Raw genomic sequence first — 18491 nt, 5'->3', positions numbered from 1 at the left:
CATGCTCCATGAGCAGAGTGCAGACACCAACAGTATAAACGGAATCTCCCCACCCCAGCATCTCCATCCTGATGACGTTGGCAGTTGGCCAACGAAAGCTTGATTTTTCAGCAATAAAAACTGTTTTAGTTTTTAATTCTATCCCAGTGTTCATTTGTTTGTTAATTTTAACATGCCTGGGATTCGTATTTTTAATCTTATCAAGGAATATATATATATATATATATATATGTCAAATTTGACATATATCTCCCCTTGCTTCTCAGCTAACAAAGTGAGAGAGAGCCTGTGGCCTAGAGGTGAAAACAACTGCCTAATATGCAATCAGCCCAGGTTCGAATCTCAGAAGGGTATGGCTGACTGATGAAAACTAATAAGTTTGAAATGCATATCAGTCTCCCTTAATTCTTTGTTAGCAATTTAAAATTTACACACACACACACACACACACACACACACACACACACACACATATATATATACAATCCTCCCTGATATACAATCAGCCCGGGTTCGAATCTCAGATAAAGGGTATGACTAACTGATGAGAACATAAATGAGTTCGAAATGATCATCTTAGCCTCCCAAATTCTTTATTAGCAATTTGAATAATTTGCATATATATATATACATATATATATAACATAATTTGCATATAGATAGATAGATAGATAGATACAGATACAGATACAGATACAGATACAGATATATATAATTTTTTCTCCATAGTTTATATTTGGCATACAGTATTTTCACCACTTATAATATACATAAAACAGATTCAGAAATTGTTCATTGTCTCTAGGCTATGGTCTTGCAATTTTCTGTGAGTAATAGTCATTTTTATAGACTGTGAAATTGTGCTGATTTTGCTGACAAATCAGAGGCAAAGCAAATGTATCTGTTAAAATGTCACCCCTTAATTCAATGTTTGGGAAGCACAACTTTCTCCATTCTCAGATGTACCCACTGTGCTGTTTTGCTGCCTTCTTCTTCCATATCTTTTCAGGGCAATGAACATGGAATCCACCTCTTATAAACAATGAAGCTAGTAACCATTTTAAAGCATAAGGTGCAACATGTATTCAACACTAACTGTGAAGATCCCACAGGGACTTCTCAAGGATCAAAGAAACCTATTGCAAATTGCAAGAAATGTCTATTAAGCATTTTCTGTCAGTTTCCTCTGTAGATATCAAACCCAAAGACAGAACAAAATATTGGTGTGCATGTTCCTGATATATTGTGCTTTATTTTGTTGGGGATTATCAGATGTTTTGCTCACTGATTACCATGTCCTCTTGTAAACCACCTCAGTGTGTGATCATTACATCTGAAAGCAGCACATGCCATAACTTAACAAAGCAGACGTTGAACTTTAAAATCTGATTCAAGGTCACATCAATGACAAATCACTTCAACTTCTTGCAAAACTCAATCCATTGTCTCAGTTCAGTCCTCAAAGCATCCTGCACTTGTCTGTTCCTCAAACAATATATGAATGGAATCAAAAGTGGAGCCATGAAAGTATTCAGAAGAGCCATCATTTTGTTGAAATCTAATTTGCTGCTGCCTTTGGGTCTTATGTACATGAAAACACAACTGCTGTATGTGATGGAGACCACAGTCATGTGAGATGCACAGGTGGAGAAAGTCTTCTTCCTTCCTGTAGTTGATGTGATGCGCAGAATTGTGGAAATGATTTTGACATAGGACACAATATTGACACTTAAGGTCCCAAGCAGAGAGAATGTGGCAGTCACAAAATTAATCAGTTCTAGGAGGCTGGTATCAACACATGAGAGTTTTATTAGTGGTCCATTGTCACAAAAGAAATGGTTGATGATGTTGGGACCACAAAATGGCATTTGAAAGAAAAGAATGGATGGAACTAGAATTAGTGACAAACCCCCAATCCAGCAACAAAGTACCAGTAATGAGCAGACTTGTTCAGTCATGATGGTTGTGTAGTGAAGAGGGTTACAGATGGCTATGTAGCGATCAACAGACATTGTAGCCAGTAGAAGGAATTCAGTGGTGCCAAGAACAAAATACAGGAACATCTGTACAAAGCAACCAGCTAAAGAGATACCCTTGTTGCCAGTGGCTATGTTGGCCAGTGTTTTAGGAATGATGCTACTCACATATCCAATCTCTATCCATGCCACATGTCGGAGGAAAAAATACATTGGACTACAGAGTTGGGCATTCACCAATGTGATAATAATAATCAACATGTTTCCTATCAATGTCAAAAGATAAATCCCAAGGAGAATGGGAAAAAGTCCAAGAGCAATTTGTTGGTTGTCAGTCAGCCCTAACAATATGAATTCCCTCACTGTGGTGCTGTTTGCCATTTAGCTCATTCCTAAAAAGAGAGTGAAGTGAGAAGAGATTATTCCAACTTCAATTTTTTTTCAGTTGCCCATTACAAATGAACATAATTTCACCAGCTTTAATCCTCTGTAGACCATCAAATGGTTGGTCTCTGATATAAGTAATAAATGATGGTTTGAATCAGATCAAGATACTTGTAGTCATCAGTCTAAGAGATTGTAGGAAAACACACTGTGTTCTCAGCTGTCCAAAATGAGTCATACTTGGAGTCATGAAAAAAAAATCTATTTTTCTAAGGTTAAAGTATCTGATTATTTTATATTTGCTCAGTGCTCTCTTCCCATCTCACCTGAGAAAAGTCATTTTTCTCTTTCTATCAGAAGAAAATCCACATACAGCTTTCAATCTTTCATACAGTAATTCACAGAAGTATCCTAATGTTGAATAGGAAGGCAATTTCAGACACATATATTCCAACCACCATTTCAGTGTGTGGTTATTTAAGAGTCGTGGTGGTGCAGTGGTTAGAATGCAGCAATGCAGGCTAAATCACTGCTCACTCCAGGAGTTTGATCCTGACTGGCTCAAGGTTGACTCAGCCTTCTAAGTTCAATCAAATGAGGACCCAGATTGTTGGGTGCAATATCCTGACTTGTAAACTGCTTAGAGAGGGCAGTAAAGCACTGTGAAGTGGTATATAATCTAAGTGCTATTGCTATAATGCAGATGTAGTATTTCTGAGAAAAAAAGTCTTACAGTAATTTTATATCTTCTATAATGGTCAGTGAATATTAAACAGCCTTTTACCTACACTATGCTATGTAGTTATTTCTACTAACCTTGTGTTTCAAATTGATATTGTTTCAAGTCCTGAAGAAAAGGCGATTCTATCATTCTTCTCTATGGAGCTGCATTCAGAAAACATAACTGGACGAGTTAGCAGCTACTCTGAGTTTAAGACCTATCCTGCCACACTAGCAGAAAATGATGAATCTCGCTTGAAGAGGAATAATTTTTGAGAACTTCGTTGAACAAGGGTGACAGCTCCAGTCACAATTTTGGATAATTGTTGAATAAGGAAGAATAATGGGGAATAAAAGGAAAGAAAAAAGAATGTTGCATTGCCAAACTGGAAAGATGTCCAATATAGATTAATTATCAAGTCATTTCCCACTCCTACTGAACACAAGATCTGTCTTTAACCTGGTCCTTCAAATCTTCCAATAATACATTCATCATTGCTGGAACTGACTCTGGTTGTCCTATTCTTTTGATTCCTTTCACTTTTCTGAGCATTGGATTCTTCTCTGGAAAGCTAGGTCTTCACATTATGTGTCTCTCCCTTTTAGACATAGTAGAAAAGTCATCAGCCCCTTGTTTCTTCCCAATGATCCTCCCTTCTTGGGTCTACAAGAGGATTCATTGTAACAGAGATAACACAGAAATGCTGAAGAACAGAGTAGGAAGGGAACTTGGAGGTCTTTAAGTTCAACCTGTCCCAAGCAGGAGACTCTATACCATGCCACACAAGTGGCTCTCCTGCCTCTTCTTAAAAGCCTCCAGCGATGAACCACCCACAACTTCTGAAGGCAAATAGGTTACTTGCTAATTGTGAAATGTTCCTATAATGCCTTTTTGGAAGTTCTCTCTATGACAACACCTTTGTGCTGGTTAACCTCCCCTTAGCATCTTCCCATGAGGATAAAGTGGGGAGATGAATGCAACATAAAGCTTATTCAAGGAAATTTCAGACTAATTAACTCTCTGACAAAATGTTCATCATCCAGATTTGTCAGCCAGGCAAATACAACCTGCACGCTTATAAACTAGGATCAAAAGAGACTTGATTCAGAGGTGAGTTCTAATGGGTTCTGCAGGGCGTATTCCCCTGTGATGAATTACAGGAGTAAAACAAAATTGGCTTGAGGTTTGTTTCTAAGCCAATCCTAAGCATTACACATTAGAAAGCCTTTACCTACTGCAACAATCTGAAACTCTGCAATCACGGTCTCGATATTCAGAGCAGTATTAAACCTCAATATTCTTGACCCAAGCATTGAAACATTTCCAAAATACTCACCATTTCCAATTTATATTAAAATGTTCATACAAATTTCATGAACCCTATGCTATGTCATTATCTTCTTTCTGCCAGTAAAACCGTCATCTAGTTTATTAGACTGGGTTGAATATATCGATAAATAAAAAACAAGGAAAAAGCATCCACCAAAACTTTACTCCCTAATTCAAATTTGGGAAAAGATAACATTCACCATCCAGAGTGCCTTTCAGAAGATTCTTGGGTCACAGATATACACAGGACAATTTTTCTGCATACATACATACATTTTTTTCATGGCAATTAGCATAGCAGTAACTTCTTATAAACCATAGAGCTTGTTATTGTTTTGAAGCATGAGGTGTAAGAGGTATTCAACATTGGCTTGCAAATCTCCCTCAGAGCCTCCTCAAGAAGTGAAGAAATGCAATGCAGGGGAATCTGTATCAGGTTTTCTATGGCTGCTTCCTCTATTGATGTCAAACCCAAAGACTGGGAAAATCATTGTGTGCACATTCCTCGTGTATGGCACTTTATTTTGGCCTCTCTCATGCAATGCACCAAGTTTGGTTGTGGTTTCGTTCTGCCTTAAAATCTCTGAACTCAACCGCTGTGATTTGTAAACCATGATCTAGGTTTTCTTACTTTTTGAAGCGTAGAGTGCAAAAATGGTGTTGTCTCATTTTGCTATAGTGATAGGGAATTATCCCCATGCTTTGGCTGGCCTTGATTCAATAGATATATCATTTCAACAGAATAATCCCAAAGGTGCTTTTTCAAATGGTAAGTGGAACATTAGAGGTTTTGAAGAAGAGGTTGGGCCACTATTTGTCTGAAATGGTATAGGGTTTCTTGCTTGAGCAGGGGGGGTTGGACTAGAAGACCTCCAACGTTCCTTCCCACTCTGTTATTCTGTTACACACAGAGACACACAGACAAACTTTTTATTTTCCAAAATAATCAGAATAGAGAATAGAGCTGAAAGGGACCTTGAACTGTGTTTCTCCAAAAGTAGGACCTACCTCCAAAATAAGCCCTAGTTTTGGGGCAAAGCGCATACCTAAATATCAAGCTAGGGCAGTGGTGGAGGGTGGAGCCACTCACACCAGCCCGAAGCATTATGTGGCCTCCTGCCATCAGCAGCGACACCACCGCTATGCGCCACATGGCGTCTGGCCACAAGCAGTAGCAAGCAGCCACTAAAGAAGTCAAGCAGCGGTGCGACAGGTGTCAGGGTATTGAAGGCCTGGCTGCGGCAGTCCTAAAGTAAGACATGCCCCGAAAATAAGACCTGGTGCTTCTTTTGGAGGCAAAACAATATAAAAGACTGGGTCTTATTTGGGGGAAAACATGGTAGGTCTTCTAGTCCAACCCTTGCTCAGGTAGAAGACCCTACATCCTTTCAGATAGGTGATTGGCCAGTCTCTTCTTAAAAACCTCCAGTGATGAACAACTTCTGAAGGCACGCGGTTCCACTGGTTAGAATTTTCTCCTTAATTTCAGGTTGCCTCTCTCCTTGATTAGTTTCTATCCATTGTTTCTTTCCTTGCCTTCTGGTACTTTGGAAATTAAGTCGACCCCTCTTCTTTGTGGCAGTCCCTCAAATGATGGAATATTGCTATCATGTCACCCATAATCCTTCTCTGTAGATTAGCCTACTCAATTCTTGCAACTGTTCTTCATGTTTTTGTCTCCGGGCCTTTAACCATCTTAGTTGCTCTTCTCTTCACTTTTCCCAAAGTCTCAACATCTTTTTTTTTGTAATGTGGTGACCAGTACTGGATGCAATATTCCAGGTCTGGCCTTACTCAGGATTTATAAAGCAATACTAATACTTTACGTGATTTTGATTCTATTCCTCCGTTTATACAACCAAAGACTGTATCAGCTTTTTTGGCTGCTGCCACACACTGCAGGCTCAATAAACTAATAATAGTATATCAAATACTCAATTGTATATCAGCTACTTATAAAAATGAAATATATAGGTTGTATTTTAAAGGAATCCATCTTTAAAGAAGCAACAGTCTTTTTTTACCATTTTACTCTATTTTACCATTTTTCTCTATATTTACCAATTATATTCTATTACCCTTTATTGGTTGCAATGTATGGCACTGAAAGTTGGACCATACGAAAGGCTGAGAGCCAAAGAATTGAGGCCTTTGAGCTGCGGTGCTAGAGAAGACTCCTGCGAGTCCCTTGGACTGCAAGGCGATCAAACCGGTCAGTCCTAGAGGAGATCAACCCTGACTGCTCTTTAAAAGGCCAGATCCTGAAGCTAAAACTTAAATATTTTGGCCACCTAATGAGAAGGAAGGACTCACTGGAGAAGAGCCTAATGCTGGGAAAGATTGAGGGCAATAGAAGAAGGGGACGACAGAGAATGAGGTGGCTGGATGGAGTCACTGAAGCTTTAGGCGTGTGCTTAAATGGACTCCAGAAGATGGTAGAGGACAGGAAGCCCTGGAGGAACGTTGTCCATAGGGTCGTGATGGGTTGGACATGACTTCACAGCTAACAACAACAACAACAACCCTTTATTGGACACACTTATTTTTTTTTAATGCAGAAGATCACTTGAACATATCAATATCTCTATTGGAGTCTAATATTATTGTTATCCTTATAGCAATATATAAACTGTGAGTGGAGCAACTCAACTTCAATGCAGGCTTAGCTGCAGACTAACAATTATTTTCCTTTACTCTTTGCTGGGGAGGTTTGTTCAAATGGAAGCAATACGAAGACATTTATACAGATCAGATCTCTGCTTTGAGGTTGTGGTGGAAGGCTGAAGATTATCTTGCAACTAAATCTTATATTTTCAGCCCTCCCCAAATCCATAGCGTGCCCCATTTTTGACCTTTGGAGCCACAAAATTTCCAATATGAAACATGACAATAGTGAAAATGTACAAGATCAAGTTTCCTACCCATTTTTCATTGAGAAGAAAAATAAGCATATCAAACCACCAAAGTCTTCACATCATTTATTTTTGAGTAGGACAAAAACCAACCACCAGACTTTCTTATTAATGGATGGGAAAACTTCCTATAGTATCTATTATAACCTCTGCAATTATTCATGGTTGAAAAATGGTTGAAAAGCTTTTCTTCCTGAATGTGAAAAAGTTCTCTCCCGTGACATTAAGTGTGAGTTGTGGTGCAAGCAGTTTAAGTTGGATCCCAGGTTTACTCGTTCTGATCTAAGGAGTTACAGCAGATGTAAATTCTATCAAGAATGCAGAATTCAATTTTTATAAAATGTTTTATAGATGGCATCTGGATCCCAAGAAGCTGTCCAACATGTATCCTAATCTACAGTCTAAATGTTGGAGGTGTGGTAGTTTAGAAGCTACCTATTTTCACATGTGGTGGACTTGTAGAAATATAAAAGCTTTTTGGATTAAAATTTGGTGGAACATTCAAAAGATTTTTAAGATAAAGATAAAGTTTTCCCCGCAATTGTTTTTATTGGGCATTGTTGTAGATTGTGATGTTAAAGAAACTAACTTGATGTTGAACATGATAACGGCAGCACGGTTACTGGTGGGACAATATTGGAATTTTGCCCACTGTAGAAGAATGGGTGTTTAAAGTTTCGAATCTTGCAGAAATGTCTAAGATTTCTGCTTATCTGAAGGATCATTCACAGGAAAGATATATTTCAGTTTGGAGGAGATGAATAAATTATATTCAAAACAAATATGGGACTAAAAAGTATCATTTAGCTTATGAGTAGATTTTAGTGGGATATTGTTATTGGTACGTTGTTTGTAGTTATGTTAAAAGAGAGTTAAAGCGCATTATGAATTTGGTTAATTGTATATTATGCATAATTTTTATTTAGAATATGATTATTGTAACTATAATCCTGTATTTAGCTCTGGGAAGTGGGGGGGGGAAGTGGGTGGGTTTGGGGTGGGAGGGATTTGGGGATATATTGTAAAATTTTGTTTTTGTAAAAATCTTTAATAAAAAAAAAGAATGCAGAATTCATTAAAGATTTAATTGTAAATCAGACCCTTTGGTCTTGATGGATATAAGTCATTTTTTCTGCCCCCTTGATTTGACTTGCTCTACTTAAGCGTTAGAACTGAAGCCAGTTTTGTGAAGCTTCTTGAGGAACTCTTTCTTTTTAAGATGACACCTTCACATAGAGTCCAAAACCTGTTCCCTTGAAATGAAATCCATGATGATTCACTGACCTCATTATTATTATTTTTAAGTAGATATAAATGACAGCCTTTTGTTGTAGAAATCAGAAACAAAAATATTCTACCATGGATACAGAACTATAGGCAGAACAAATTATTGTGTACATACTCCAAAATTTCTCTGCTGTCCAGGAAGAGTGTGATGAGAAGACTAATCTGTCAAAGCAAAGTGCTTCCCATTGATCTCGGATGAAATCTCTTTTTATATTCTTTATGTCTTACATTGATGCGCTGTTCTATTCCCATCCATTGAGAAGATGGCAATGTCGTTAGGTCATTCTGAATGTCAGAATAAGGTAAATATATACAATACATTAAATATATGGATTTAAAAGTCAATACACAAAAATGCAGACAAATTGCCATAGCTAAAATGCAAATTCATTTAAAATGAATTACTGTAATGTCATTAGAATGTTCTGAACACCAAAATAAGGAAAACATGAAATTATATATATAATTTCTGCCGCGTAGCAGAGTGAGTGCCTGTTACTCATCCCAGCTTCTGCCAACCTAGCAGTTCGAAAGCACGTAAAAATGCAAGTAGAAAAATAGGGACTACTACGGTTGGAAGGTAACAGCATTCTGTGCGCCTTTGGCGTCCAGTCATGCCGGCCACATGACCATGGAGACGTCCTCAGACAAGCGCTGGCTCTTCGGCTTTGAAATGGAGATGAGCACCGGCCCCTAGAGTTGGAAACAACTAGCACACATGTGCGGGGGAACCTTTACCTTTACTTTATAAAAAGGAAAAGAAATTACCAGACCTACAAATATGAATCCAATTTCCTATATACTATCCATGCATAAACTAGTTTTCAATCAATTTCTGCAACCCTAAAATAAAGCTTGCTAAACGCAGATGGGTGTAAATGGTGCTGTTCTTCTCAACGCGGAAATGAGTTCTTTAGACAATCTTTTAAGACGTCCTTGACCTTCCGATTTCTCAGAGTATAAATAAAAGGATTCAATAATGGAGTAATAACTGCAGTGACAAGTGCAACGGATTTTTGCACATCCCGCGAACGTCCTTTGGTGGGTAAGGAGTACATGAAGATGGAACTGCCATAGAATATGGTAGCTACTGTAATGTGGGAAGCACAGGTGGAAAAGGTCTTCTTCTGGCCTTTGGTGGAATGCATCCGTAGCACGGTGGAAATAATATAGAGGTAGGAGACCCCATTGACAGATAAGGATGTGAGCAGCACCATTAAGGAGAAAGCTATTTCAAAGTCCAAAAGGAAATGGATGTTCTGGCTGCAAGAAAGCTTTATAATTGGGGCGTAGTCACAGAAGTAATGGTCAAGGCGGTTAGAGCCACAAAAAGACAGACTGAGAAGGAAGAACAGTGGAATGAGAAGGAGAAGGAATCCCCCAGTCCAGCAGCCCAAAACCAAGAAGACACAGAGATGTTTGCTCATGATGATGGCATAGCGGAGTGGGTAGCAGATAGCAACATAGCGATCAAAGGCCATCACAGCAATAAGAATGCACTCACAGGTACCCAAGGAGAAGTAGAAATAACATTGGGCAATACATCCCCCAAAAGTAATAGCCTTGTTCAAAGAAATCAGGCTTACCAGCATCTTTGGGCAGATCGTCAAGACAAAGAGAGTCTCCAGAAGAGACAAGTTGCAGAGGAAAAAGTACATGGGGGTTTGGAGGCGTTGGTCCATGCATACCAGTGCGAGGATGGTGAAATTCCCAGTTAATGTGAGGAGAAAAATCAACAGGAACATCCAAAACAAGAAGCATTCCAAGGTCCTGGAAAGTTGGAAGCCAACTAAGATAAACTCAGTCACCTCTGTGATGTTGGGAGAGTTCAGTTCCATGTCCAATAGGAGTCTGAAGGGTCTTGCAGCATGAATTCTTAGAATTTCAACACACCCTGAAACTTCAGAATAGATTATCAGAATTCCAGATTGTTTCAGCAGATAAACTTGTAATTGTCCACGTTTAGAATATGAAGGATATCTTTCTGGATTCCATCTTGACGTGTTTTTCAATAGGATCACATATCCCAGTAAATTATATTGTTTCAAAACAACAGTCAAAAGTGTATACAGTAGCTAGAGCACCATCTCCTACCCATATTTTACCCCAAAGTCTATTTTCTTAAGAAATCCACATTACCAGTGCATTCTATCTTTTCTTAGGTATTTGTCCTTATTTTTCAACACTAAGGATTCCTACATATCATGGTGTTAAAGTCCACCATCCCAGAATAGACATTGATTTTATACACTGTTGATGAGAGTAGCTTTCATTCATTTTTTATTGTTTGTGTCCTCATTTGCAGCCACCTCAATTTTGATGATCTTCTCAGTGAAATCTCAAGAACATGGAAAAAATGAGACCAACTTTTTTCATCTGTGGTTGTAGATTTGTGTCACATCCGTTGACTGTATTGGTTGGATATCCTGCCTGGGTTTCGCTGCTGTTATGAAGCTGAATACATGCACTGCAAGCAGGGAAAATCAGGCCTAATATCATTAAAGTTTGATGCCACCAGAATGAATAAATTTACTTACAAACTTTACTCTCTGGGGAACCTATTAAGAAATGTCTCCAAGGACGTATCTCAACTTATACTTTTTAAATGCTGATTTATTTAACTGATTCTTAAAGAGGGATATTGCTGCCTTGGAATTAATCATCTGCTAAGTTCATTTCTGGGGAAAAGTGTCACAGGATGGAGGAAAATAAAACATATCCTATGTGTAGGCACAGCCATGAGAATGCCAGTCTAAAGAAGACTGAATTGGAAGTGACCACGTGAGATCTTCCTGCTGAAAGTTTGGGGGGTGGAGATGAAAATAGGCTCCACTACTTCCTTTCTTCTTCCAGATGGAAGCTAGACCTCTCACTGATCATCATCCCAAAGATTCATTCTTGGGTCCACTAGTTTCTCCCAGTTCATGTACACCATATGAGAAGGATTCTTGTGATGCTTTCAGATACAGCATGTATTGTGCAATTGTCTATGCATGATTCAGAGGTAGCAACAGGAAGCCCCCAGGAATTATGATCAGTCTGGTGACCTTTTCCTCCCATCACTTATATCAGGTATGGCCAATAGGATATCATAGGAAGAGCTAGAAGATCTGAGGACCTTAAAATGGGAAAAGGACCATTCTAGTTCACATTTGTCCTCCACGGCTTCTAACACTACCTGCCAGTGGTATTATAAGCAGCACAACCTCACTATCCATGATAATTCAGAAATCTATGCCATCCAGAAAGCTATGTGTTGTAGCACAGATGATGAGAGTCATTCATAGAACCTCAGCAATTATGTTTTCATGGTTAAATTGATTTATAATATAGAATTTCACTTTCAGAGAACCAGTTGGGTTCTTTCTTCCAGAAGACATAGACTTCAGTAAATACATGCCTGAAGAAAAGCTTTAGGTGAAGGCATCATTCTGCCTGTCAATCGAGAAAGTATAACCAACAGCACAAAGCAGAAATGTGCAAAACTCCATTGATGGAAGATAGTACAGGAGGGGACGGTTATTTTCAGATCAATGTCACCCAAGAGATTTCATCTTATAATTGCAAACTCTGCATGACTTAAAAGAAATGTCTTTTATGGACAGTGTGTTTTACTTGTACCAATACAAGAACTGAAAGCAACTTGTGGTAAGTTAAAAGAGTTCCTACATGGATCTCTCAATGTTCTCCTAGTGTGCTTTTGAGCTCCACACATTTTGTTGAATATACATTACTAAAAGAATACTTCATTTGGCCAAGTGTGTGATTTATCTCCTATGTAGAAACTCTCAGTGTTGGTGGAGCGGAGCGGAGCGGAGCAGAATAGAATAGAATAGAATAGAATAGAATAGAATAGAATAGAATAGAATAGAATAGAATAGAATAGAATAGAATAGAATAGAATAGAATAGAATAGAATTTAGAGTGGAGTGGAGTGGAGTAGAGTAGAGTAGAACAGAACAGAATTGAATTTAGAGTAGAATAGGAATGGAATGGAATGGAATGGAATGGAATGGAATAGAATAGAATAGAATAGAATAGAATAGAATAGAATAGAATAGAATAGAATAGAATAGAATAGAATAGAATAGAATAGAATAGAATAGAATAGAATAGAATAGAATAGAATAGAATAGAATAGAATAGAATAGAATAATAGAGTTGGAAGGGACCTTGGAGGTCTTCTAGCCCAACCCCCTGCTCAGGCAGGAAACCCTATACAATTTCAGAGAAATGTTTCTCCAATCTCTTCTTAAAAACTTCCAGTGTTGGGGCATTCACAACGTCTGGAGGCAGGTTGTTCCACTGATTAATTGTTTTAACTGTCAGGAAATTTCTCCTGAGTTCTAGGTTGCTTCTCCTCCTTGATTAATTTCCATCCATTGCCCCTTGTCCTGTCTTCAGGTGCTTTGGAGAATAGCTTGACCCCTTCTACTTTGTGGGAAGAGTTTTATATACAGTACTGTATCTTAATATAGTTCTATAGAAAGAAGTATCTTCATATACTTCTCTATAAAGGCATTCATGCTAGAGTTTTAATATTATAGACAGTCTTTGGTCATGAAATATGGGAAAGAATAGTTTGAGCGAATATCGCATAATAGCAGCAATGCCACCTTCCTTCATAAAACAAGTTCTTGTTTTTATTAAAAACCACACATTCAGTGACTGAAAAACAATGATCCAACCAAAATATCTTCTTTTGCAGAGTTACATTTTGAAGGAAGGTTGACCGTCAGTTCTCAGTTTCTGCTCCTTCAGAGAAGTCGTTTCAATGCTGGTACATTTCTATCAGAAGAGGCATGATGGAGTAGACCCCAAACCCTTGAATTCAGGAGGCTTTTTTTTTGTGAGAGGTCTCCAGTTTTGAATTTGGGACTTAAGAGAAGAAGGCAAAATACATATTTTCTAATGGCACCAATCTGACGTGGGTTGTTTCTTTGTTTGATTTTTCTCCACCAGCAAATTCGCAATGAGAACTAGGACTCAGAATAGCACAACACAAGTGGCAGAATTCATCTTAATTGGCTTCCAACTACCTAGGCCCATGGAATTCCTCCTTTTTTCATTGCTTCTGGTTGTGTTTTTCTTCACCTTAGCTGGAAACCTCACGATTATCACTCTGGTTTGCATGGACCAACGCTTGCAAAGCCCCATGTATTTCTTCCTTTGCAACCTCTCCTTTTTGGAGATATTTTTTGTTCTGACAATCACACCAAAGATGATGATGGATCTAGTTTCTCGGAACAAATCTATCTCTTTCTTGGGCTGCATCAGTCAGTGCTATTCTTATTTCTTCCTTGGTACCTGTGAAATCATCCTGATTGCCGTAATGGCCTTTGATCGCTACATTGCTATCTGTCATCCGTTGCGCTACACGATCATCATGAATGGACGGGTCTGTGTGAATTTGATATTGGTGTGCTGGATTGGTGCTTTCATGAATAATTTTGGCCCCATTGTTCTCCTGAGCCAACTGTCCTTCTGCAGCTCTAACATTATAGATCATTTCTTCTGTGACTATGCTCCACTGATAAAGCTTTCTTGCAATGATGTAGATACTCTCCTCACTCTGGAATCTACCCTCTCTCCTCTGGTGTTACTCAGCTCTTTGTGTGTAACTGTCATCTCTTACCTCTACATAATTGTGACTGTCTTGAGCATGCAGATCAGTGGCAGCCGTGGGAAGACTTTTTCAACCTGTGCTTCTCATCTAACAGTCGCTTCCATCTTCTACGGCAGTGCCATCTTCATGTACTCTTTGCCCAGCAAGAGTCATTCTCAGGATGCTCAGAAAGCTGTGGCAGTTCTAACTGCTGTGGTCACCCCACTACTGAACCCTTTTATTTACACTTTGAGGAATGAGAAGGTCAAGGATGCTTTCCGAGACTGTTTGCAAAGGCACAAATGTATTTTGTGAGAAGAAACCATTGGAAACATTTAACCAACCTTGTCTGATCTCAAACAAATCATCATAGAGTTGGAGTTTGTTGCTACATGGATAAGAGAACTATCATCTACTGCTGTAGTCTAGATTGGGATCTCAAAAATACATTCCAGACGAGCACAATAAAAAAGGGCTTCTGTGCTGCTACTAGGAGAACAGCATGCACATGGCCACAGTTACATCAGAGTTAAATTTTGTGAAAGGCAGTTTTTATGTTATGCTGGATTGTTCGGGACTTGGAAACAATCTGTGTACATTCTTATGCTTTGAAATCATTGCATTTCTATTTCTAGTTGTAATCCTGATCTTGAATGAAGACTAGCACTGAAATTCTCCTCTATTGGGACTAGAATTCTTGTTTGGCTGTTCCTTAGATCTCAGCATTCTTGTTTGATCTTTCACTCTTCTTGGCTTTTAATTTCTAAGTTACTATTAGAGGAATGTAACTGGTGATGTAGTTTCAAATATATGTGTAAGTATGCAACGAACAGAACTATTTTCATCCAAATAATGTGAAACTGTCACACCATCCTTTTGAAAATAAATCATTTTGGGTTGCAGTATCAATATTATTTAAGGGAAAAAAAACAGCTGACATAAATTGATTTGTTTCCTAATTATAAGTTAAGTCTTATATGAGAAATATTTGCAAATTGGGAACAGAACAGAAATAATATAAACAAATAATGATGTATATTTAGAGGTATGCAACTGTGGAAGCTGGGAGGAAATAAGTAAGGTGTTGTGTCTGGATACAGATCAATGACTTTTGACTCATCATAGCAGGCTTCTAATGGAGAAAAGGTGATATATTTTCTACATACAGTATGTTGTGACATTCCCGATGGATTATATACTACCCATGATTCAACAGATCACTTATTTTCATTATTTCTCCAATCATGTCCCTCCTCCCTTAAACAGGAATGTCCCAATGCTTTGTGTGACAGCTATTCCACCACTATTTCCTAGCTTTGTAAGAAAAGGACCCATCAGCCACATAGTCAGATGAACAGAATAGGAAAAGGAATAGGAATAGGAAAAGGAATAGGAATAGGAATAGGAATAGGAATAGGAATAGGAATAGGAATAGGAATAGGAATAGGAATAGGAATAGGAATAGGAATAGGAATAGGAATAGGAATAGGAATAGGAATAGGAATAGGAATAGGAATAGGAATAGGATAAGGGTAGGGTAGGGTAGGGTAGAATTAGAATAGAATAGAATAGAATAGAATAGAATAGAATAGAATAGAATAGAATAGAATAGAATAGAATAGAATAGAATAGAATAGAATAGAATAGAATAGAATAGAATAGAATAGAATAGAATAGAATAGAATAGAATAGAATAGCTTTGCTGGCCAAGTTTTATCGGACACACAAGGAATTTGTCTCTGGTATATAAACTCTCAATGTACATACAAATAACAAAGTAATCTAATCATAAGACACCCATAAGAGAATGTAATAGAAAAGATAAGCTATATCCTTAGACATAAGACAGTAAAACATAAGACAGTATTGTGGAATTATGTGTTTCAGCAAAAACACCTAATTCCCACAATAACTCCCCCACAGAAAGAAGTGGGAGGGTGAGATTGGAATCATGAATGGTCAAGAGGTCTAGCTGCATTCAACTAGAAAATTAATTTGGTATGTTTTTTTTAATTCAGCCTAATTATTTATTTAAAACTTTTACATAGCCACCCATTTTATAACCAACTTCCAATCCAATCCAATCCAACCTAACCCAATACCATTTTAATCCAATCTCATCCCATCCTGACTTTGCTAACACCTTTTTGCACTGTGTGCTTCAAAAAGTAACAAAGCCTGTATCATAGTTACATATCACAGAGGTTGGGTTCACAGAGGTTAAGTCAAAAGCAAACCACAACAATCCTTGGTATGTTGCATGACAGAGAACAAAACAAAGCATAAAGTATGAGGAACATGAGCACAATGATTTTCTCTGTCTTTAGGTTTGACATCAATAAAGGAAGCAGATACAGAATACTTGAGAGGTCCTTGGTGCTCTCTGATTTTGTTCTTTTTCTTGCAGACATTTCATTACCCAAACTAGGTAACCTCCTCAGTTACCTAGTAATACCTGGGGTATTGTTTACTTGATTATTGGTCTGATGTTAACATTGGAGTTAATCTATGCTGATCTGGGTGCTGGCTGCTGGTGGAGAGGTGCTTGTTAATGTCTTTTCAATAGACATATAGACATTAACAACATCTATAGAGTATGCAAAAGGGACTATCACCCAGCCCAAAAAGAAGCAAAAAGACCCAAGCACTTCTCCATCAGCAATCAGCACCCAAAAAAACATAGATCAGGCATGTCAAACTCGCAACGTCATGTGACGTCGTGCGACGTAGCACAACTTTTTCCCCATTGCCAGCAGTGGGGTGGGTGCGGTTTCAGGATGACGCCTCCGGCCCGTGGGCCAGCAGTTTGACATGCCTGGCATAGATTAACTCCAAGGTTAAAATCAGACCAACAATCAAGTAAACAATAGCCCAATCAAGAAACTGCCAATGAAGCCAATAGCCAACAGCCCAATCAAAGAATCTCTGAGACCATCCCCACCAACACAGACAGGCAAGCCACTAGCAATAGCAATACCAATTAGACTTATATACCGCTTCACAGTGCTTTACAGCATTCTCTAAGCCAGACATGTCAAACTCGCGACATCACATGATGTCGCGCGACGTATCGGAACTTTTTCCCTTCGCCAGCAATGGGATGGGCGCGGTTTCTCCGTGACGCTCTGGCCCGCAGGCCGGCAGTTTGACACCCCTGCTCTAAGCAGTTTACAAAGTCAGAATATTGCCCCCAACAAACTGGGTCCTCATTTTACCAACCTTGGAAGGATCGAAGACTAAGTTTACATTGAGCTGGTGAGACTCGAACTGCCAAATTGCTGGCAGCTGGCAGTCAGCAGAAGTAGCTGCAGTACTGCATTATAACCACTGTGCCACCTCGGTTCTATAATATAGGGTAGAACAGGGGTCTTCAAACTTGGCCCTTTTATGACTTGTGGACTTCAACTCCCAGAATTCCTCAGCCAGGCATGCTGGCTGAGGAATTCTGGGAGTTGAATTCTACAACACATAAAAGGGCCATGTTTGAAGACCCCTGGAGTAGAATATACACTAGAACAGGGGTCCTCAACCATGGCAACTTTAAGACTTGTGGACTTCAACTCCCAGAATTCTCCAGAAGCAAAGCTACACTAGAATATAAACTGACAGCAAACCCCACTCTTTACTAGCACTGATGATGTTACCTAGTTTGGGTAATGAAATGTCTCCAACGAAACAAGCAAGCTCAGAGAGCACCAAGGATCCCTCATGTCAACCCTGAGCTACAAATATTCTCCTTCATTAGTAACAGAATAATGATACAGATTCCCTGCAATGCATTTTTTTTTGCTCCTGAGAGATCTTCACGAGCAAGATTTGAATCCCTCTTATACCACATGCTTCAGAACAGTAACTAGTTCCAGTGTCTATGAGAGGTTGCTTCTGTGTTCGTTGCCATGACATGTTATTGAAGACAAAGACAGAAACATTGCAGGGGAGGTACATCTGTGAGCCAAGAAGACAAGGCATCTTCTCAAAAGCCCTGAGAATGGAGAATGTTATGCTTCCCAAACACTGAATCAAGGGGTAATATTTTAATAGATGTTTTTGCTTTGCCTCTGATTTGTAGGCATAATGAAACACAGTTTAAACCATCTACAAAATGGCTTCTAGCAGCAGACATTAAAATGAGACAATAGCATAACATCATAAAAATGATATGAATACTTGTATATGTAGATTGCAAGGGGTGAAAATGCTAGGCATTGCAAAAATAAAGGAATAAAATTTGATAGTTCCTTTTTTTCCAATACTTTTTTCAGTACTGGAGTACCACA

General features: G+C 38.6%; 2 protein-coding genes across 2 annotated transcripts; one reads left to right on the top strand and one right to left on the bottom strand.

Moving 5' to 3' along the window:
* Nucleotides 1-1412: 1412 nt before the first annotated feature.
* LOC308676420 (olfactory receptor 6E1-like) lies at nucleotides 1413-2357 on the bottom strand (the record flags this gene model as incomplete). The annotated part of the gene is made up of 1 exon (XM_081342236.1): nucleotides 1413-2357. One exon carries the CDS (start codon nucleotides 2355-2357, stop codon nucleotides 1413-1415), a length of 945 nt encoding a protein of 314 aa, XP_081198362.1.
* Nucleotides 2358-13941: 11584 nt separating this feature from the next.
* LOC308676419 (olfactory receptor 6M1-like) lies at nucleotides 13942-14529 on the top strand (the record flags this gene model as incomplete). The annotated part of the gene is made up of 1 exon (XM_081342235.1): nucleotides 13942-14529. The coding sequence occupies one exon, from the start codon at nucleotides 13942-13944 to the stop codon at nucleotides 14527-14529; it is 588 nt and encodes a 195-aa protein (XP_081198361.1).
* Between the last annotated feature and the right edge of the window lie 3962 nt (nucleotides 14530-18491).

The sequence above is a fragment of the Vipera berus genome (genome assembly GCF_964194415.1).
Source record: "Vipera berus genome assembly, chromosome: W".
In the NCBI taxonomy this organism is placed as follows: Eukaryota; Metazoa; Chordata; class Lepidosauria; order Squamata; family Viperidae; genus Vipera; species Vipera berus.
This window is presented reverse-complemented; position numbering and strand designations above follow the sequence as displayed.